The 21,853-nt window shown below is 44.3% G+C and overlaps 1 protein-coding gene across 1 annotated transcript in view; it reads right to left on the bottom strand.

The window, feature by feature from the left end:
* Positions 1-21,853, bottom strand: part of GATB (glutamyl-tRNA amidotransferase subunit B) — a 92,848-nt gene that overhangs the window by 33,755 nt on the left and 37,240 nt on the right. Inside the window, exons 3-9 of the mRNA XM_081813111.1 lie at positions 20,330-20,462; positions 19,501-19,699; positions 18,946-19,068; positions 9,627-9,740; positions 7,377-7,461; positions 6,645-6,689; positions 4,278-4,467 (exon numbers count right to left, since the gene is read on the bottom strand). Coding sequence (XP_081669237.1) covers positions 4,278-4,467; positions 6,645-6,689; positions 7,377-7,461; positions 9,627-9,740; positions 18,946-19,068; positions 19,501-19,699; positions 20,330-20,462 — 889 coding nt within the window. The remainder of the gene's footprint in view (positions 1-4,277; positions 4,468-6,644; positions 6,690-7,376; positions 7,462-9,626; positions 9,741-18,945; positions 19,069-19,500; positions 19,700-20,329; positions 20,463-21,853) is intronic.

The following is a 21,853-nucleotide window of genomic DNA, read 5'->3' as shown; positions in this document are numbered from 1 at the left end:
CATCAGGTTCCCTGCTCAGCAGGGAGTCTGCTTCTCCCTCTCCCTCTGCTCCCAACTCCTGCTCTCTCTCTCTCAAATAAATAATTAAATCTAAAAAAAAAAAACCAACAAACCCAAAAATAAAACAACGAAGAAAACCACAACCAAAACAAACAAAGAAACAAAAACAACAGTATTAACAAAAGTAAAAGTTCTATTTTCTCTATCAAGTGATCCAAAACAGCAATGAACTTGAAACATATTCCTGTTTGGCACTGTGGCACATTATATATGCAGGCAGGCAGTAGAGCTTAGAAATGGAAATAAAGCCTGGACTCTGAAGTCAGTTCAGACCACTGAACCTGGCCCCCCACAGGCCTGGCGAAGATACTTAATGTACTACACCCCACCATAGTTTATGTTTCCCAATCTGTAAAATGGGGAGAGTAACAGTATCTACCTCAGAGGGTTGTTGTAAGGGTAAATTAAAAAGTGGCCCATGGGGTGTCTGGGTGGCTCAGCTGGTTAAGTGTCTGACTCTTGATCTCAGCTCAGGTCTTGATCTCAGCTCAGGTCTTGATCTCAGGATTGTGAGTTCAAGCCCCGCATTGGGCTCCATACTGGGCCTGGAGCCTACTTTAAAAAAAAAAAAAAAGTGACCTGCTATAAACTGCAGAACCTGCTGTCAGCGAGCAGCCATGTTCTTGTACTGCTTAAGCAAATGACTACAATCTGTTTGCATTCTCCAAATCAGGTAAGGCAGAGTTTAGGAAGAGATAACCCACAGACGTCACCCTGGGATTATCTGCTAAGAAAAATGTACATGCATATCATCTAGATCATTCTCATGATTACTCCTGGAATATGCTGACTCAGAGAAGGACTTGCTATGCTATTAGAACCTCTCATTTCTCAGGATCCTAATACCTGGATCTCAGATTCTGTATTTCTATTCCTTAATCCTTACAAATGAGGTCAGCAATCAAGGCAATTTGACATAAGATAGGGAAGCAAGGTTAACTAAATAGGTTCAAGTTTCAGGTGGGGTACTTTTTATGTGACCAGAGGAAAAAACCAGTAATATAGGTTTTCTGTTGGGAGGGAACTGTCAGGAGGGTTTAAGAGAGAAAACCAGGATGTAGATTGGATTTAATGTCCTAACAAGACCAGTTCAGAAAACAAGAGTCGGAGAGGCCAAGTGACCTGCTTCTGGACACAGTACGTGGGGGGTGGTTAAAGCGGTGATCCCGGTGCTTCTCACCCAGAGTTCGGTGAGCCAGGCGTCACCCCACAATTTGCAAGGGGGTCAAGAGTGGTTTATGTATCTGACCTTTAGAAACTAAGATCCTTTTATCAGGAATGCTTCTTCCAGGACTTTCATGAGTATTGTCAGAGTATCATTTGTCTGACCATTCACTGAATAAATATTCAGAGTGCCTACTATGTGCCACACATTGTTGTAGATGCTAAAATACTAGAGTTCTGCAAATATCAAGCAGAAATTACCAATACATAATGCAGTGCTTACCACATAATAAAATGACAGGACAAATTAAAGACTAGAGTTAAATTTTGAAGTTTTTAGTATGTGTGGGTAAGGCATGTGCTTAAATGCTTAATGGAATAAGCAATCCAAAGGCACTGAGTGTGGGGTCGGAGCTCTGCAAAGCACCTCCACTACTGCTTTTTATTTAATGAATACTCCTGGGCACTCTTTAAATACAAAGATGGTTCATTAGATTTGTGCATCTGCCCTTCTCGGCAATCTGTTGTGTTTCTGATGAAGGCAAGAAAAAAAACATGAACATATCATTTTCGGGTCTGAGTAACTCAGCTTTCAATGATTACAAAGTCGTAAAGAGCTCAGGATACCCACTTTCAGGAAAACAATTTCTCTGAATCATTCTCTTTCCATTGCTATTTAGTTCTTTATATTCATCTTGGAAATTTCAAGGACTACCCCTTTAAAAAAAAACAAAAACAAAAATGAATCACCTAATACATTATCTGCAAGCTATTAAAAATAAGTGTATTTTTAAGATATTAAAAATCCCTTCAAAACTGGCTCAAAAATCACCTTCTTCTGGAATTTTTTCCCTTTTGTTCCAATCAATGTAATCACTACCTCCCTGGGCTCCCATCCCACGGTATGAATCTAGCTCTTGTAATCTGCCCCAGGGGCTGGTTAGCTGTGTCGTGTGTGTGTGTGTGTGTGTGTGTATTATATATATATAAACTCTTGGAAAACGAAGAAACACTTTTTTTTTTTTTAATATATTTGTCCCTGCCTGAGTACCTGCTACATAGGAGATGCAAAATAAAAGTTGTGGACTGAACAGATGAAAGACAGGTTCCCCTCAATAGGACCTTAAACTCTGGACCCACTCGCTGGGCACCTTCAGCAAACATTTATTCAGGGCCTCCTGTGAAGGACACATAAGTGGAGCCTGGGACACAAACATGAATACGAAAATGTCCCCGCCCTCAGAGGACTTTCTTTGCGCGAGGAGGCAGATGCTCCTCGCCATCATGTGCTCGTCAGAGGCCAAGCGTGACAGTGCTAGAGAGATGCTCTCTCAAAGGAGCAAATGCTTGCAGACAGGACCGTGGAGAGAAATAGCCATATTCCTGAGAGGAGTTTCTGAAAGGTCTTTTCACCTCTCTTGTGAAGAAAGTTGATACACAAAAAAACTTTCAACGTTATATTTAGTGGATTCTTTTCTGAAATCACAGTTGTGAGCAAAGAAATGGCCAAGAAACCTGGGTTTTCTTCATTTGCTACCTCCAAGGGCTGCCTCCATTCACCTGGTGGAAGGCCAAAGACAGATAACGGACATCTTGGAGGCTCAGTCCCTGTAGGCTCCGTCCCAGTCCTTCCATCCCCTGTGTAATCTGGCAGTTATAAAATGCAGCACTGGAATTTAGCATTTGGAATTGAGTCTGGAATTTATTTCGCGTGGGCTGGAAATTCATCAGACAGTGGGGAGGATGGGTAGGACTAAGCCTCAGTCGGGTTAAACCAACCTCGGGGAAATGCCTGAGTCGTAAGAGGCTTCAGTTTAAAAAGGTGTTCAGTCCGAGATGCGAACTGACTCGCCCGGTCGAAGATTTGGTGTTAAGCCACTGCTGGTGAGCCGAGCTGTGCTGAGGAACAGCGAGTGAGAGGGTGACACAGTCCTAGCCTGCAAGGGGCTGAACAAGTCACACGAAGAAATGACTAAAATCCAGCCTCGTAAGCATCAGAGAGTTATGACTAAGCTACGGACGCAGCCCACAGGAGGCAGTGGGCGGTGGTCACCCTGCCTAAAGTATGAAAACCTATCAGGGCCTGCCCAATCGTCACTGGTAGGAGAAGAGGAGTTCTCCTGTGAGACTCTCCGGAGAGTTTTCACATTAGCTGATTCATAAAGAGAGAATCATTCACTCAACAAACATTCACTTGCCTACCTTGTACCAGAAACGGCGGGGCTGCTCTCACTGAAGTATATAAATATGAACATTCTAACACTCTATCTACTTACTACTGGTCAATTAAAATGTAGAAATCCAGAGTTTGCAGACTCTGCTGCTCCCGAAGGTCAGTGTGGCATATACCCAGAAACATGCAGTAGCAAAGCTTTCTACTTCCCCCCTCACAGACAAGCCGAAGACAATGGTGACAAAACCCTACCCTCACCAGTGCTGCACCCCTTTAATGTTGCCCTGACAAAGAAAACGGCAAAGCCGGCGAATAGCTCTGAAAAGAAGGGAAAATCCCTAAGCAGGTCTCAGTGGTGTCAGATTCTCTAATGGCCCCTTAAGATGCACCCTCAAGCCTCAAAGGACCGATACTTCCAGTCAGAGTTTTCAACATTTCGTGCGGAATAAATGTTTTCCTTCTACAGTTGGAGAAACAGCTCGCTGGCTTTTGAGAGCCGAACTTCCTGCCAGACCCTGTCATGGTTCAATACTGCTGGACATCCAGAAACCCTATACATTGATTTTCTTTTGTCCTGCAGACACATGGGAAAACATTCATCTGCAACATTTGGACTGTCTTCAAGAAGCCTCCACAGCTGCTGTGAGCAGCTGTTCATTTCTGCACAGAAGAGATGACTGACATGAGATGCTGCTTCACCTTCTGGTTTCATGAGGCATATTCACCAAAAAGGGTAGTGAGCAAAGGTTATCGTGCCTTGTTCTTCTCAGAAGCATCTACTGTACAACTGAAGCAATCTGCCTGCGCTACACAGAGCTCACCGCAGAGCATCACCCAAACTGCTGAGCTGGGCTTATCTGAGCCTCTGATCAATACCTACCAGTAAGGCGAAGCTGTGTTCTGGCAGCATCCCATACTGTTGAATGAGCTTCTCCCGGGTCTCACTGGGCAGCTCAGGGAGCCGCTCCCGAATCCAGTCAATGTTGATCACTTGCTGTGGGTCTGCACCGGGAGGCAGAGACGCGGTGTCATGGAGCAGGAGGGGAGGCAGGTTGGGTTCGGGCATAAACCTAGGCAGGGAGAGGAAATGGGGTCTGACTTGGAAGTATTTGGCTTAATAGGAAAGAAAACCCCTATTATGGATACACAAGTTTTGTGTTTAGATGTCATATTACAATTCCAAATATTTTCTGGGGTGCCTGGGTGGCTCAGTCGGTTAAGCATCTAACTTTGGCTCAGGTCATGATCTCAAGATCCTGGGACTGAGCCCCATGTTGGGCTCCCTGCTCAGCGGGGAGTCTGCCTGTCCCTCTCCCTCTGCCCCTCCCCCTGCTCATGCTTGCTCGCTCTGTCAAATAAGTAAATAAAATAAAATAAAAATCCAGGTATTCTCTAATGTCCCCTAATATCAATTCTGTTTCCCAGGAATGAGTCTACAAGTGTATACTCCAGGTCAAGACCACCAGACCTGCCCCTCTCCATGCTTATAAACCATGATGAATGAAAAAGGCACAACACAGGGTTGATACTACACTGCGATTTATAACTGTGGATAAAGTACATATTCACAAAGACAGAGGATGGGGAAAAACAGGACCAAATGAGAACAATTTACTTATTAGGGAGAAAAATGACATTTCCCCATTTAAAAATTCTCACTATTTTTAGCAGTATTTGTGAAATAAATGAAAAGTCAAAGAAAAAGAAAACTATCTTTCTTGAGAAGTGGAAGAAATAAATAGATTTTGCCTAAAAAAATGTAGAAGCAGGGAGGGAAGGATGAGTAAGTGGATCACAGGGGATTTTTAGGACAGTGATACTATTCCCTGTGACACTATAACGGTAGGTGTCACGTCACTATTTGGTCAAAACCCACAGAATGTACAACATAAAGAGTGAACCCTAACGCAAACTATGGACTTCAGTTAATAACCAAGTCTTAATTTGTAACAAATGTACCACACTCTTTGTGGCATGTTTGTGGTACGTGTGTTTAGTCAGAGTTTTCAACATTTCCTGGGTAATAAATGCGAATCACATAGCAGTGCAGGATGTTATTACGGGAACCATGGTGGTGAGGCAGGGTATATGGTATACACCAAGGAGCACGTGGGAACTCTCTGCAGCACTACCACATATAACATCTTTCCCTCTACTCCATTCCAGCATCTAACATTTTTCTGTCCACTTCTACTTGTCAAAGGGCTTATGCAGAAGCAGGATAACGCAGAACAAATGGGGTGCCAAGGTGACAGATCAGACGTGCACGCAATCCATTACCTCCATGCTAAATCTGTGCTGTGAATCAGTCTGACTTGTGAGGGCAGGAGGACACCAAAGGGAGGGTTCCTGAATCCCGCCTCTTAACCTGAGGGCTTGAGCCAAAGCCACTGGCTGACCTAACAGCCAAACTCCAGGCTGAGTAAGAAAGCAGCATAAACAGAGTAGGAGGTGACACCGGAGAACAAAGAAGTTCTTGGGAAGGATAGATTGAACCCAGAAGCTCACAGTGATGAAAACAATCTTGACTTTGACACACATGAGAGGGGCCCTTCAGGGGAGGTTCCCACTAAGGGTTTATGAGCTTCTTTCCCACATCACAATGCTACATTGGTTCCTCATTGACAGCAAGAGTTGAGCTTTGCAAAGGAACCAACAACTTTGTTGCTTACAACTTCAATCTTTACAATCTGCAAAACTCAATGGGGAAAAAGACAAAAGGTTCAATTTACCTTAAGCCTATTCTTATTATTTGCTTTATTTCTGGATCTCATATTAAGTCCAACTTCATATGTTTAATTGTTCAATTTTTAATTTTAATCAATTAAATAACATCACTCGAGTTAAATGCCATTAACATATGCATCTCTTTTTTCCTTTCTTCTCAAGGATCTTCAGTGTGTTACTGAATTTGTAAATGAATATAAGAATAAGAACATCCTAGGCCCCATCCTCAACTGCCACCCTCTTAGCTCAATTATAAGAACTCTCACATAGGGGTGAGTCAACAGTGTCTTCCAACAGTTGAATCCCATCAAATAAGACACCCTGAGGCTAACAAACCAAGAAAACATTCTTTCTTTCAGTATATATATAAAATAGGAAGTCTAGGCTTTCCATCATGCAACAATATAAACAGAAAGTGGTTCCTAAAAGCTATCCAGGTCCTTACGTTACTCTGCAAGTGGATTTGAAATTTGCCCCAACCCCAAACACATGATGGTATTTTGATAAGAGGATTAATCACCTGTAGTCTTGTTTTCCTTCTTTGTCTCTCATCGGCATGGTGCACCTACGATAGTTAAAAAGGAAAATGTTAAACCAACATGGCATGCAACATTGCCCAACATATGTGCAAAGGGGAGTTGCCCCTACCAATAAGGGACACAGGCAAATTCAGGCTCTTTGACCTTCTTTGAGAGACACTTACATAACTACATGAAAAAATATTAATGAAAGAGAAATACTCAGAATAATTTTTTAAAATAAGAGAAGAAATTGCTTCAATGTTTCCAGCTTCTAACCAGCTCAAACTCTAGTCTTCCGAGCTTCTTTCAGTCTTCTGCTAAAAGCACAAAATCCTCAAAATTCAGAGTCAGAATATTAGAGTCAAAGTTATCAAAACAAACAAAAAAGGGTACCTCCATAACCACCCCTAAGCTTTCTTTACCTTCAGTTTGAATTGGTAGAGCTTAAGTCTGATAGAATTTAAGGAAGTGAAAATTCTTGCCAAAGCTGGAAGCAACTGAAGGGCCAGACTCAGCACTTATGTCCAAGTCTGGTTCAGTTTCAACCTCTTACCAGTCCTCCGGGATATTATATCCTTGTAGCGTACAGTATTTTCCTAACTCTACTAGTGAGGAAAGCATTAGTGCAGACAAGCTAAGTACCTTCTTCAAGGTCACATGGCTGTTCCGTGACGAGCCCAGACCGGAGACCCACCTAGCTGTGTGCGAGATGCTGGTCAGTGCAAACTCACCCCAGCTTGTAGTCAAACGAGCGCGTTTCATTCAGAATTTTACGTCCATTCTCAAGTTCGTGGATTTGTCTCTCAATTTCAAAGTCTAAGAGAAACATAGTAATTTAGTATATTTTGATTCCTTTCATCCAATCAAGCAATAATTAGAAATCTTTCTCAATATTTAAGTAAAAAATAATCAAGAGAGTTGTTTATAATAATTCTTCCTTCATATGCTATATCCTCTTCTCGTTGGCCTCATAGGACAATGATGCCGGGAAGAGCCTTTTAGGAAACTCTGCTCCCTCACTTTCAGAGAAAGCTCAGGTTCACAGTGACCCAGTCCAGTTTACAGCTCTTGGCAGAAGAGGGGCTAGGACTAGTATCTAGGCCAACTAACTCCAGATCCAGGATGGCTGCCTATCACGAGTTCCAAGGGATCCAAGGATAAACTTCACGGGGTTCTGGTACCTCCTGAAATTATATACAGAATGTGTGTGTGCACATTTGTAGATTTTTTGGAGAGAGAGTCCAGAATTTTCATAGGGATCTATGACCCCAAATGATTAAGAGCCTCTGTTCTATGCCATGCTCCCTCACCACCAAACAAGGCTGACTGTGGTAAGCAAAACAGCCATAATTGTTAAGCTTCTTTCTGAAAGCAGCTTTAGCCTCCCCCTTAACTCCCCACCCTAGCATGTACTACCTTCCCTCATCCAAATCCAAACTCTTTTATCTGAGGTGACAAGAAGCAGCAACACTAAAATGTGTCAGTTTTTGCTCCCTGTCTCCCCAACTCCAGGGCTCTCTTTGACTGAAATCAGATGAGGACTACTAGGCATGATGTAGGGAGAAAAATGGGATGGAAAAATCACAGGCTTGGAGAATTAAGCCCACCATAGTAAATCTGTGGTTCTTCAGGTCTGAGTCAGGACACAGGCAGAATTCTGTCTTGGTGGTCTGCTTCATAAATCATTAAGAATAAATCTACTTAAAATCTCGCTGCTTGTTTTTTTAGGTTATCATCACCACCTCTTCAAATAATGAATTCTAGAACACTTAACTACCCACAGGGTGAAGTTGAACTTTCTTCCATTTGTTCCAAGTTTCCCCTTCACAAAACTGGCCTGTAAGAGTATCCCTGACCCAAACCTTTCATGGCTTCAGAGACATGAACTGTATCTCCTTTTAGAGATAGAAGAGTCCGCCCTCTTTGGTCCATCTACACATGGGAACCTTCCCTTACCCTTTCCCTTACATAAGTTATCCCCTTGATCATTTTAATGCCCTTTTCCTGAAAATCTGTAGACTCAGAGCATCTTCATTGAGGCTGATCATTGCAGGTTCACGATAAGGTTTTATACAAGACTAGAGAATCTTTTCTGTATTTTTTCCAGTACTTTTCTCAACAAGACCCAGGACTCTACTAAACACACACCAACGCATTCAGCTGTCTTGTGCTCTGTGCATCCTTGAAGGGATGCACTTGAAACTCTATCCTTTCCCTACATTCTCTCTTGCTCTCTAGATACTTTTGATTTTAAAGAATATATTTAGTCTTCTGAGATGTCTTCACAGTCAGCAACCTCTATGGGACTGCCTGGATGTTTATCTTGCTCAACTGTTCTACTTTAATTATTATATATTTGTCAGCACATAAATACCCACAGCATGTACTCCAGTAAGACCCAAACTCAATTACATAGGCCCATGGACTCTATTAATAAAAATAGTAAAAAGCAGAAAAACATAATGACCAATTAAGTCAAACTATGGCCAATCTACAATGAATAAATATGACTTTATAAAGTTCATGCCGGTCGGAAAGAATGTGGTAAATGGAAAAACAGAGCTATAGCATATTGCAGATCCTCCCATAAAGAGGTGGAGTCTATTTCTCCTCCCCTTGCATCTGCTTTGAATCGAATGTGTTGGGAGAGACACTGTATGAGTTCTAGAGCTTGGGACTCAAGAAGCCTTGAGGTCTCTGCCTTCATCCCCCTGGAAGGGCCCGTTGCCAAACAAGAAGGTCCAGGCTAGGCAAGCAAATGAAGAAAGACGACATGGAAAGAGAATCCTAGCAAACCCCCGGCACCAAGGCCTCAATGTGTGAGGTCATCTTGCACATGAATGAGCTGAGGCAGGATCTAATCCGTAGAACTGCAAAAGTTGAAATGGTTATCATATAAGCCACTAAGGTTTGGGGTGGCTTGTTACAAAGCAGTAGGTAACTGATACAAAAAAGAACATTAAATGTAAGCTGACATTCACCTATTGCTTTGGCCAAGAACCTGGCACTATTGAGATTCTTCACTTCAGTTCGAACACCCAAAGGCTCTCCAGGATGATGCACAGATATATTGGCATCCACTCTCAACTGGCCCTCTGGAAGGAGAGAAAAAAGAAAATTCTTTAGAAATTCTTTGAGGCAACATAGTCTTTTTTTTTTTTTTTTTAAGATTTTATTTATTTATTTGACAGAGACACAGCGAGAGAGGGAACACAAGCAGGGGGAGTGGAGAGGGGGAAGCAGGGGGAGTGGAGAGGGGGAAGCAGGCTTCCTGCCGAGCAGGGAACCCTACCCGGGGCTCGATCCCAGAACTCTGGGATCATGACCCAAGCCGAAGGCAGACAACTAATGACTGAGCCACCCAGGCGCCCCGCAACATAGTCTTTTTAAGTCTCTAGGCAAGCAATATCGAATTCCATTTGCTGTTTACCCAGTTACAGCAACCCAACTTTCGAGAAGGTATGGTTGGTCCTGAAGCACATGGCTGGTACTCTGTCCACTTATGAGAATTACAGTCCTAAGGCATCTGAGGTGTGAGTATATGTGTGTGTGTACATATTTGTGTGCACTTGTGCACATGAGGGAGAGAGGAGAAATTCTGTATATACCAGCTGGGAAATCTAATTTCTTTTGTGCCAAATAAGAAAAACAACACTGTTAAAATGGAGAATTACTCTGCAGTTTTATCCTGAGTTTTTATTCACTGTCAGAGCCGGGTTGGGGGGAAGGCAGCAGAAATGATGATCTGAGAGATGCCTGGGTGCCTTCGGCTCAGGTCATGATCTGGGGTCCTGGAATTGAGTCCCGCATCGGGCTCCTTGCTGAGCGGGGAGCCTGCTTCTCCCTCTGCCTGCCACTCCCCCTGCTTGTGCTCTAACAAATAAATAAAATCTTTTTAAAAAAATTAGAAAGAAAAAGAAATGATCATCTGATAACCCTACACAGCTTTCAAATGGAATGTGGATTTCCAACTGTGATTCTAGAAGATCCATGAGAGTCCTTGAGAATTTATAACTCAAGGGCAAGAGCCAGAAACCGGGTTTGTCCCCTCCTCCTTCCTCTGGGTACTATAATAATCTCTTCTTTCAACAAACAGGACTCTGAATCCTTCCTGATTGCTGTAAGGATTTGCCACAGCAGACAGTGCTGTTATGAAGGGGTGAGTCTGTGCAAGAACGCAGAGGGGGCCGCCCCCATCCTGGGAGGACCTTCTCTGACCCAGAAAACCCTTTTAGATTAGGAACAGTAACCCCTAAGGAGGCAGGTGGTTTGTGGAGAGGACTAAGAGGCTCTGCAGAGAGATGCAAAATCCTTAAAAAAATCACATTTTACACCCTACAAAGTAAAGCTCAAGTTCTCTGTTCTCTAATTTCATTTACAATGTCTAAAACAGAACAGAATGACAAGACAAAATGCTGGACTTTTATTTTCCTAGGCGGGTTTTTACATTTAAAAAGAACCTGCCAAACCTGAAGATTCTGATGGGCTGCATAAAAATTCATTTTCCAAGATTCCACAGCAAAAGCCTCTTAAAATAATGAAATAGGGTAAATAAATTCCATGCCAAGAAACTCCACAGTCCTGGTCTCTGCTGCTCCACATCCAAATGCTGAGCTGTGGGGCTCGGCCTCCTCCAAGCTTCAGACTGCCGGCTGCCCACTGCCCTACTGTCTCCACTTACTCCCTCAGAACAAAGGATGAGCTCTCCCACTCTGCGGCCCCAACTGCTGCCCATGCTGGCCATTAGGGCAAAGGTACTTGCAGCTCAGAACGTACTCTATGTCTCCAGCACGGACGTCTCAACAGTCTGGACAATTTGTGCTTCCTTGAATCCAGGAAGTCCCAACTATTCCTGACATCATTAGATTCTTAGTCCAGGAAACCTGAAGTCATTTTCCCTGTCTCTGTTTTCTTTTCCCTCTATATCCAAACTGACAACTCGATCCTGTCGGTTCTCTTCCAGTACCCCTCATATCTGTCCCTTCCTCTCTACATCCACAGCCACCACCATCGCTGGAGGACTTGGAACTTCAGACGAGGTTACAGAACTGCGTCCTGACTTTTAGTACAGCAACCCCCCTTGTCCAGCTAGCCACTACGTGGCTGTGACTTCCATCCTGCTACAAGGTGGTTTCCATCATTCTCTTTGCTTGCTTAAGTGCAGGGCCACTCCCACTGGGCCATCTCGTCTCCTCTGCCTGGTATTGAGGAGCCCTCATCCACTCTTGGCTGACATGACCCACAATTTCCCCCTACTCATTCCGTGAGAAAGCTTTCCTCCAACTGCGGGAGCTTTCTGCATACAAGTCCTTGCCCGGTCCGCTGGCTCCTGCACGTCCTCGTCATCAGTATTACTGTCCCTCTTCGGCCTTTGCTCATCCTTCGGGGTCCCACTTTAGTGTTACCACCTTCTCCTCCTAGAAGCTCTTAATCAATAAGCCCATCTCCATTGGTGGCTCCTCTGAACTATGAGGATGGACACAGTCAATACCACAGAATTTAGCACATGACTACAGTCTATTTTGAATTAATCTTATCTTTAAGACCAGAATGGAAGGCTTTGGAGGGCTGCACCCAGATTTCAAACCCTCACCCACCTTCCCGCCCAAGAGCATCATTCTTTCAGCTACCTCCTCTCTCCCACATCCTTTATTAACCTCGCTTTCTCTGCAGTACTTCCGGTAGAGACACATACAAAAGTATCTCTTGTGAAAAACAACAACAAACCAAAACCCCAAACTCTAGTCCCTTGAACCCCATTCTCCCTCCATCAGTTACTAAGCTACTTTCCAGCAAATCCTCTCGAACACGTTTTGTCTGCTTGCAGCACAGCTTGTCTCTACTATCTCACCTTCTGTTTCAGCTGGGCTTCCGTCCCCGCCTCTCTGAAAATGCCTCCTCAAAGTCACCAGCGACCTCCCAGCTGCCAAATGCAATGGACACAGGACTTGTTCTGTCTTCACCCTCCTGGACACCCCCAGCAGTGTGCAATATCCCAACTAATCCTTCCTTCTTCAACTACCTTCCTCTCCCGGGTGCTGTGACCTTCTGTGCTCTTGGTCTCCCTCCTACCTCCCCGGACACTCTACTTCCATTTTGTTTGCTGGTGTTTGCTTTCCCATCCAATTCAGGACCCTCTTCTTGCACTCTCTCTGTAGGGGTATGTGGCTTTAAATACCAGCAATGTGCTGATAACGCCTCAATTTCTCTCTTCTGCCCAGACCTCTACTCTGAGCTCCACACTTACCTCCAATGTCTACTTGATACCTCCACTTGGAGGTCTCACAGACATTTCACTTTCCAGAACTACATCCTGATTTCCCCTCCACAAAGCCACTCTTGTCTTCATCTTCCCAGTTTCAGTCCACAGCACCACCCAGCTCCTCAAGCTTCTTTGAAGACATCCTTGATTTCTTCCTGCCCCTTGATTTCCACACCAGCCTGTTAGCAAATCCTGTTATTTCTAAAATCCACCTTGAATCTACTCAGCTTGATCTCTCCATCTTTACTGACACCGCCCTGTCCACAACAGCATCACCTTTCACCTGGACTATTGCAAAAGCTTCTTAGCTGGTCTTTTTGCTTCTACTCTTACTCATCTGAAATCCACTTTCCATGGAGCAGCCCCAGAGTGGTTTTCTAAAACATTAATCAGACTGTGTCACTGCCTTGCTTGAAAGCCCTTCAGTGACTTCCCACTGCATTTGGGATGAAATTCAAACTTCTTACCATTATTGGTAATCTATCCTTTGCCTACATTTTTCAGTCTTACTTGATGCCATAACCCCCTGCCTGTTATGCTTTCCCTCCAGTGGCCTTCTGTTACCTATGTTACCTCAGAGCATATTCTAACCTTTTCCTCATCTCAGAGACTTTGCCTTAGCTGTTCCCTGGAATGCTGACCCTTACTTCTATGCTGGTTGGAGCCTGGAGTCATTCTTCAGGTCTCAAATAAACGTCACCTCCTCTGACAGGCCCTCACTCTCCAACATTATTCTTTATCACGGCATCCTATTTATTTCCTTAGAGCACGTACCACTATAATGATTTTATTTATTAATGTATTTGTCTCCCTCATGGATATAAGCTCCAAGTGGCAGGAACAATAATGTCCTTTTCACTGCTATATTCAGAATCTAGAGCTGGGTCTGGCACAGAGTAACTGTTCAATAAATTAATACCTTGTTGAACAAGCCAAAAATCTGGTATTTTCCTGAGCAGTGAGTAAGCAGATTGGTTACTGTCTCACAAAAGGTTCCTGATAAGTTTTAAAGTTCTGTCTGAATAGGATTAATCTACAGCTGGAATCATGTGAAAGGCCCATTTAGCTCAAAGGAAAACTTCCAAAGTATGCTGAGCTCTGCTCAACCAAATCTCAATTCTTGGGAAACAACTTTTTTTTGAACTCAGGGAACCCTGAATTGGACCTCACCTGCTTTTAAAAATGAAACCATCTTTCACGATTTAGAATTTTAACTTGGATAAGGAATAAAAGCATGAATTTCAGTCTCTCCCAGAGAAGGCCATACATACTACATAAATGTCTGAGAGGAATCATTTAGTATCCTGCAGTGTTGAAAGAGAGTCCACTAGCCTGGATTCAAATACAGTATCAAACATTCACAAAAGACATTCTATCCAGTGAAGACAAAATACCTTTTAAACAAATTAAGTTAAATTGCCTCAAGTGCACAAAAGCCTTACCAGTCAGGTTTACTTCAATGCATTCTGCAACACTGAGGGAGGGCCTTCATTCACACATCACCAGAATGTTATCAAGCTCAATTTCTACCCTCCAGAAGCAGAGATTTGTAACAGCAAAACTAAAAACTATACCACTGAGCATAGTGATATGGTGCAGTTACATATTTTTTTTTCTAGAACACATTCACACATCAGAAATATAACATCAGGACAGAAAACTGTTTCTGTAAACAGCAGGGGCCTGAGGATTTAGAGAGGTCTGTTAAGCCATCTCATTCTGATCACTGGATGCTCTCCAGGACTTAAATAACAAGTTCTCACACACACACACACACACACATTTTATTGAACGTATTTCACAAAGCTTATTTACCCAAAATGAGTAGAGGTTCTGTAAAAGTAATACTATTTATTATTGCTAATAAAAGCACCAAACATTTACTGAGTACAGGCTACTTGTCAGGGCCTGTGATAAGTTTTATATACTTTATCACATTAATTCCCTATGATACAGCTTTAGACAAAGCCACTTTTAGACATCCTTTAGGCATTTCAAACTTAACATATCCAAAATGGAATTCCAGATTTTCTCGCACAAAGCCATTCCTCTCCCAGTCTTCCCTGTCTCAGTACCTACTGACACCACACCCAGATGTCCCAACTCTATCTGACAACTTGGATGATTTCCTTCCCTCTTCTTTTTCTTCCTTTCCCCTTCCATATATGGTTATTTGGGGACTCAGTATATAAATGTGGGAAGTGAAGCTCAGAGAAATCAAAATCCCTTGCCCAGGTTCTTTAGAGCTAGAAGAGGTGGGACAGGGTTCCAACCCAGTTCTGTGACCTCAGTGTCCTCAGCACCCACACTCTGCCACCCTTCTTCCCTAAACTGTCATCTATGGAGGCTGTGACACTGTCGTGGCTGCCACTAGAAACAGTGCGATGCAGGGCTTACAAAAAGGGCTCCTGGACTCAGACACACCCGGGCTCAAATCCTAGCTCAGTCACTTCTTGTAAGCCTTGGAGAAACAAGGCAATCTCTCTAAATCTCAGCTTCTTCACCTGGACAACAGGCATAATACCACCTATCTCCCAGGAATAGTGTAAGGTTTAAACGAGATGATAAATAATTTTTTAAAAATGCCTAGTGAGGGGCGCCTGGGTGGCTCAGTCGGTTAAAGCATCTGACTTCAGCTCAGGTCATGATCTCAGGATCCTGGGATCCAGCCCAGTGTCGGGCTCCCTGATCTGCGGGGAATCTGCTTGTCTCCCTCTCTTTCCGCCCCTCCCGTACCTCTCTCTTTCAAATAAATAAATCTTTTAAAAAAAAAAATGCTTAGTGAACTGATGAGCACATGCTAAGTGTTCCAAGTGGCAGACATCACCACTGAAACATTTAGAATGTTTACTTCAGTACACATTCAACTCAACAGATGGCTCTGAGGATCTCAACAGTGGCATATGTCCACTGAGCAGGAAGACTTCTGGAGGCCAGGCTGAACTGATCCATGCTCATTAGCAAAACTATCAGGAACTCACTCAATCACAGGCCCAGAGCAATTTAAACTTTATTCCAAAAGCACCCTGGGGCGGGGGAGTGGGGGGTGGGGTGGGGTCCACTGGTCCTAGGGCGGTCCTCAGTTCTCAGGCTACAGTCTCCGATGCTGCACGGTGGTCCTATGGTGGTGGGGCAGAAGCACAAGGCAAGTGGTTGGGGCTGCTGAAATGCTAAGAGCACAAAAAGCTGGACCCCTGCAGCCTCCAGGCAGACCTTCCCTCCCCACAGTACTTTAGAAACACCCCAGCCACTCTGCTGCTGTGCTAGGGGCAAAGCTGTTGGGAGTTGTATTTAAAAGCAACAAAAAAGTGTCACAACAAATGAGATTTAATGAACCCTCTCAGTGGTCACAGGCTGATGAGTTCTTGCCGTTACGGTTTATCTCGTGGCAAGGCCCCAGATGGGACGATTTCTCAGCTAACAGGTGGCCTGTTTATTATTCCATAGGTTTGCTAGGAATCACAGGTATTTGGAGAGAGAATGGAAGAATAAAAACTTTCTTTAAAGCAATAGGGAACCAACACTTAGTGCATAAATGGGTAACCACCCAGCCTGCCCATATCTGACTTATGTTCTTGGGTAAAAACGCACCATGAGCCATAAATCTGACACGAAGAGTTCTCTTACTCCACAACACAGCTGCACTTCCATAGAGCAAACCTGGAGGCAGCCAACTTCTACGCCACTCATACTGTGTGGCTGTGTTCTTCCAGTCTTTAGCTTAAAGAAGATAGCAAATAGGCAAGTTCTGTCTCCAAGTTCAACTTGTACCACGGCTTTGACGTTACAGTTTGTGGCTTGTAACATGTCCTACGTGACAGATGTGGCATTACAACTTCAGAAGTCCTTTTGTAACACACAAGTATATTGTGTGACATAAAAAGGCTGGTAAACAGGCTTATAAACCAACAGCGAGATGAATCATCATCCTCAATGGTATTTCCTGGCATCCACTGTGACCACTTTACGATGGTTAATTTTATGGGTCAACCTGACAGGGTCATAAGGTGCCCAGGTATTTGGTTAAACAGTACTCTGGGTGTGTCTGTAGGGGTATTTCTGGATGAAATCAACATTTGAATAGGCAGACTGAGGAAAGCAGACTGCCTCTGTCATTGTGGGTGGGCCTCATTCAGTCCGCTGAAGTCCTGAACAGAACAAAAGTGAGAGTGGGGAGGAGGGCGCGGAATTTGCTCTCTCTGCCTGCCTGTCTTTGAGCTAGGATACTGGTCTTCTCCTGCCTTTGGATTCAGGCTCAGACTGGATTGCACCACTGGCTCTCCTGATTCTCAGGCCTTCAGACTTGGGCTGGAACTATACTCTCGGCTCTCCCTAGTGCTTGCCCTCTCGCAGCCTCCTCACTACAGACCATGGGATTCTCAGCCTCCACGATCACATCAGCCAATTCCTTGGAATAAATCTCTTTAAATATAAACATACATACATACATAAACATACACACATATACACATTCTACTGGTTCTGTTTCTCTGGAGTATTCTAATACACCACTGTACTGAGCTATGAATTAACAATTGCCATTTGCAGAATCTGTATCTTTTCTCCACTCCTGCCCTTCTCAACTCAAGGAATGCTCTATGAGTGGCAAGAGTTTTTTTTTAAAAGCCCCTCGTGGGGCACCTGGATGGCTCAGTCGGTTAAGCACCTGCCTTCGGCTCAGGTCATGATCCCAGGGTCCTGGGATTGAGTCCCGAATCCGGCTCCCTACTCAGCGGGGAGTCTGCTTCGCCCCCTCCCTCTGCTGCTCCCCCTGCTTACTTTCTCTCACTTTCTCTCCTGCTCTCTGTCAAATAAATAAACAAAAAAAATAAACAAAATCTTAAAAAAAAAAAGCCCTTGGGAAGAGAAAACATGGGGTAATCATCGGAGAGGCTAGCTTTCAGGGACTTTAGGGTGGGCGATGGAGTGCTAGGAAGGGGCCATAAGAGTGAGCCATTAAGACACTGAGTTTGACCAAAACTTGTATTCGTTATTTCCAATTTGCAAACACTTAAAATGTATACTTTGCTTGTTCTCAATGGCACAAGTTTTTCTTTTGTTTGATTTCCTACTACATTTCTAACGAACTGAAGATATTATCTCAAAGTTAAAGTTTTGTGAAATCATAACTTTGCCTTTTACTTGATATAACTTGGCTTCAGCTGTAGCTGGATGAAAATTCTACAAAATAAGAAAGAGACCTGAAGAAAAAGCATCAAGTAGCAACTAAGTGCTACCTACACAGAAACTCAGAGCTATTAAATTAAGTGTCTTCTGAGAAAGATGAAACCGTTCAAGCACATTATTTTACTGATCCTCATTTTGGTGCAAAACAACATTTGGATATAAGAAGCCAGAAGAAAACATCTGGTCCTTCAACTGTTAAAAAAAAAAAAAAAAGAAAAGAAAGAAAGAAAGAAACAAACAAACATACAACAGGCCCAAAGCAGAGTTACTGGTCCCCACTACAGCAAACCAAACCTTCACTGCAGTTTCAGCCTCTCCCAGGAGGGTGACCTTTATCCAGTCGACCTGGAAGTTCCTGATCAACACTAGTGAGGTAATCTGCATGACAGACCCCCACCCTCCTCCCAAAGAAAGGTGAACAATCTTGCCTAGAACAATCCACTCTCTGCTAGAAAACCACCCCTTCTCTCTATAAAAGCCTACCATTTTGTCCAGCTCCTTAGAGCTCCTTTCTATTTGCTAGATGGGATGCTGCCTGATTCATGAATCTTTAAATAAAGCCAGTCTGATCTCCAAATTTACTCAGCTGAATTTTTTTAACAACTCCTAATCTCATATTCCTGGGCTCAGTGCCTCTGCACTGTTGTTAGTGTGTTTAGTTTTGACTGGGGGTTCATTAAAGAATCCAAGGAAAACTCTGAGGAAAAAAACCCCCAGAGGCCTAAAGGCTGACAAAAGCCTATAAACAACCCCAGTGTAGCTGATGCAGAGAACAAAAGTCCAGCGAGAAGAGATGTGGGAGGCGGAAAGAGAAGGTAAAGGATGAGGGACACAGCCTCTGCGGCTTCTACCTGCCATATTTGCCTGGCTGGTCCCCAGGGCTTGAAGTATCAGCTGCAGCTCCCTGACGGCTGATGCTGCCTCTTCTCCACAGGACATGTCGGGCTCCAGCACCACTTCCAGAAGGCCAACTCCTACCAAAGACAGGCAGAGTCAGCCAGACTGCAGCTCTCCAATCTGACCCGCAGATAAATTCGGCTGAGGTCTCAGGAAGAACCTGCATCACTGATGGGCTCTCTACATGGCTTCTAGCCTTTGGATTATTTCTGCTCCCCCTCACATTTTGACTTTTAACTTTGGTTCTTTCAACGTCTGCCCGAGATCTCAAGCTGCTGGGTCCATGACTAGGCGGCTACATTCATCACACTTTACGGGTGGGTTGTTAGCAAGCCCGATGGGGATCCCGGTTCAGGCTGTGTTCGCTAGTCAGCTGTGCCAATACCAACGCTGATATCGGATCTGGCTCTGTCAAACTCTTGCACCTGTTTCCTCAACTGGCTTGGGAGAACTCTAGAGGGGAAGAGAGGTGGCCGGAAGGAAAGGTAAGAGACAATCCCCTGGCCTACCTGCCCTGTTCAAATCGATGAGCGTCTGAGACCGCGGCTCATCATGGAGGCTTTTGCCACTGTCTTGCTCCAGCTGGATCTGCTTGATCCTCACGGTCTTGGTGCTCACCTGACTCGGCTTCTTCCCCACACAGACACTGTACGCTAAGCTGCCATTCACAGCAATCGGGAGTCTTTGCTGGGTAATTTGGTAGCCTGCCTGCACACAACATGCGTTACATTACACAGTCACCAGGCCATAAAACAGAAGCTGGAATCCAGTTTACTATTTCTTTTTCTGTCACAAAACTATAGGCTTACTTAAAAACACAAGAGAAAAGGAAAAAGAGAAGAAAATTAGTTTATGCACTGTAGCCATAATTTAGCCTGGCCTCTTCTGGCTTCTCCCACCCCCTCCCTTACCTTCCCTGCACCTCCCCAACCCCCAATAAGGATGCAACAAACACCACGAACCCCATCTTCCCTACCAAATTGCCATTTGGGGGAATAACAAAAATCTCACTGTCAGAGGCCTCTAAGAGAAGACTTTATTGTCTCCACTTAGCTCATTAGCCTAAACCCTGCCTCTGATCACTGGGCTCTTGACAGACCCTCCGTATTAGGAAGTGCTGGCTAAGCATTCTGCCACCCACGCACAGCACGGCAGACAGCAGTCGCTAGTGCACGGAGCTTGTTTTGTTCCTGCTCTTTAAGCTAGCCAGTCATGCTGGCTGCCCTCCCTGCCCCGACAACTTCCCGTTTCTCGCTAGAAAACGCTCCGACACTGGCACTCAGCTAACAGAAAACACCAAGTACTAAAGTACTGACGGATGCTACAAGGGCTCCCCACCTCCTTCTGAGTAGACGAGGAATGACTCGAGTGCCCACAGGCATCAACACCCAGTGAAGAGATGGGAGGGCAATACGGAGAACGGGAGGGCAGAGAGTCAGTGCCTGTGGGCTCCCAGATACCGTGCTGAGTTCTTTACGCCGTCGAATCCTCAGGACAACTCTATGAGGGAGATGCGGGGCACGGAAGGGGTTAAGGGCCACAGGGCTAGTAGGTATCCATGCCAGGATCTGAACATGTAAGGTCTGGCTCCAGAGACTATGCTCTTAGCCACCAGGCCAGCATTTTCCAAGCTTCCCCTGCAGGAGAATCATCTGGTAGGCTGCACCTGAAGAGTTTCTGATTCTGCAGGTCTGGGGCAGTACCCGAGATTTACATTTCTAACCAGTTCCCAGGAGATGCTGATCCGAGGGGCGCGGGGGACCACACTTTGAGAACCACCGCGTTAGGCCAACTCATTCTCTGTGATGAAATAGCAAGTCTCAATCTGTAAAAATTAAACTCTGAATCGGGTTGCTGAACGATATTCAGGATGCTCAGTTATATCTCAATTTGAATGAACTGTTTATTCAGATAAACAACAAATACTTTTTTAAGTCTAAGTGTGTTCCATGTAAGATTTGGCAACACTAACTCTGGTTATCTGAGCCACCTGAGCCAGAGATAGCAGAAAGCCATTGAGAATGAAAACATCTCATTTTAGTCGCATAATGCTAAGTCTCCAACCTTCACCAAACGGATTATCACTCTTAAAGGATGGAAAAAACGCAGCTTCATTCCCTTCATCCTACCAAGCAACAGAATTTGCTAGGGGCTGGCAGCCAGGGGGAAAAAGCGGCAGCAAGCAATTGGAGAAATAACGTTCCAGCTGCATTTTTTATTTAATTCTACTTCCATCCTCATCCACTAAAGACCAGCTCACCCTCATCTTTAGTGCAAGGAAAATAACATGAAGCAGTATCACCACTATCATTTTTCTAGATCTGAAGAAAGGGTGTGCTTACTATTAGAGGCTCAGATCAAATGAAGAAACTTTATAATTTTAAGGAAAAAAACAGGTTAATATTGGGTTTGCTACCAATTTACAGCCAATTACTGTTGTTAGTCGAGGCTTCTGGTTCATGTTTCTGCTTCCTATTGTCCACTTACTTGCTCCTTGTGAGATGACAGAAATGTCCCTAGAGGGGACAGTCCTATTATTGGTAACTTCAACTTAAAAGAGGGAAGCTATCACTCTGTCTACAGAGCTGTCGTCTGCATTTACTGTTGCATCGGCCGTGGAATTAGATTTGACCTCACAGGCAATTAGCACCGAACACCATGGCCGGCCTGAGCCTGAGAACACTGCCTTTTGCTCCCTGTTCAATTATGAGGGAGCCAGCAGAAGCATGAGGCTAAGCAAGGAGTCGGCAATCAGGACAACCACATCCAATCTAGTAAACATTGGGGGGCACCTGCCTTCATCAGGGCCAGGCAGAACCTCCCGCTGACACGGACAGAGCTCTGACTGGAAACACAAGAGTC

Source organism: Leptonychotes weddellii, chromosome 2, assembly GCF_054177405.1.
Source record: "Leptonychotes weddellii isolate Sample4059 chromosome 2, ASM5417740v2, whole genome shotgun sequence".
In the NCBI taxonomy this organism is placed as follows: Eukaryota; Metazoa; Chordata; class Mammalia; order Carnivora; family Phocidae; genus Leptonychotes; species Leptonychotes weddellii.
This window is presented reverse-complemented; position numbering and strand designations above follow the sequence as displayed.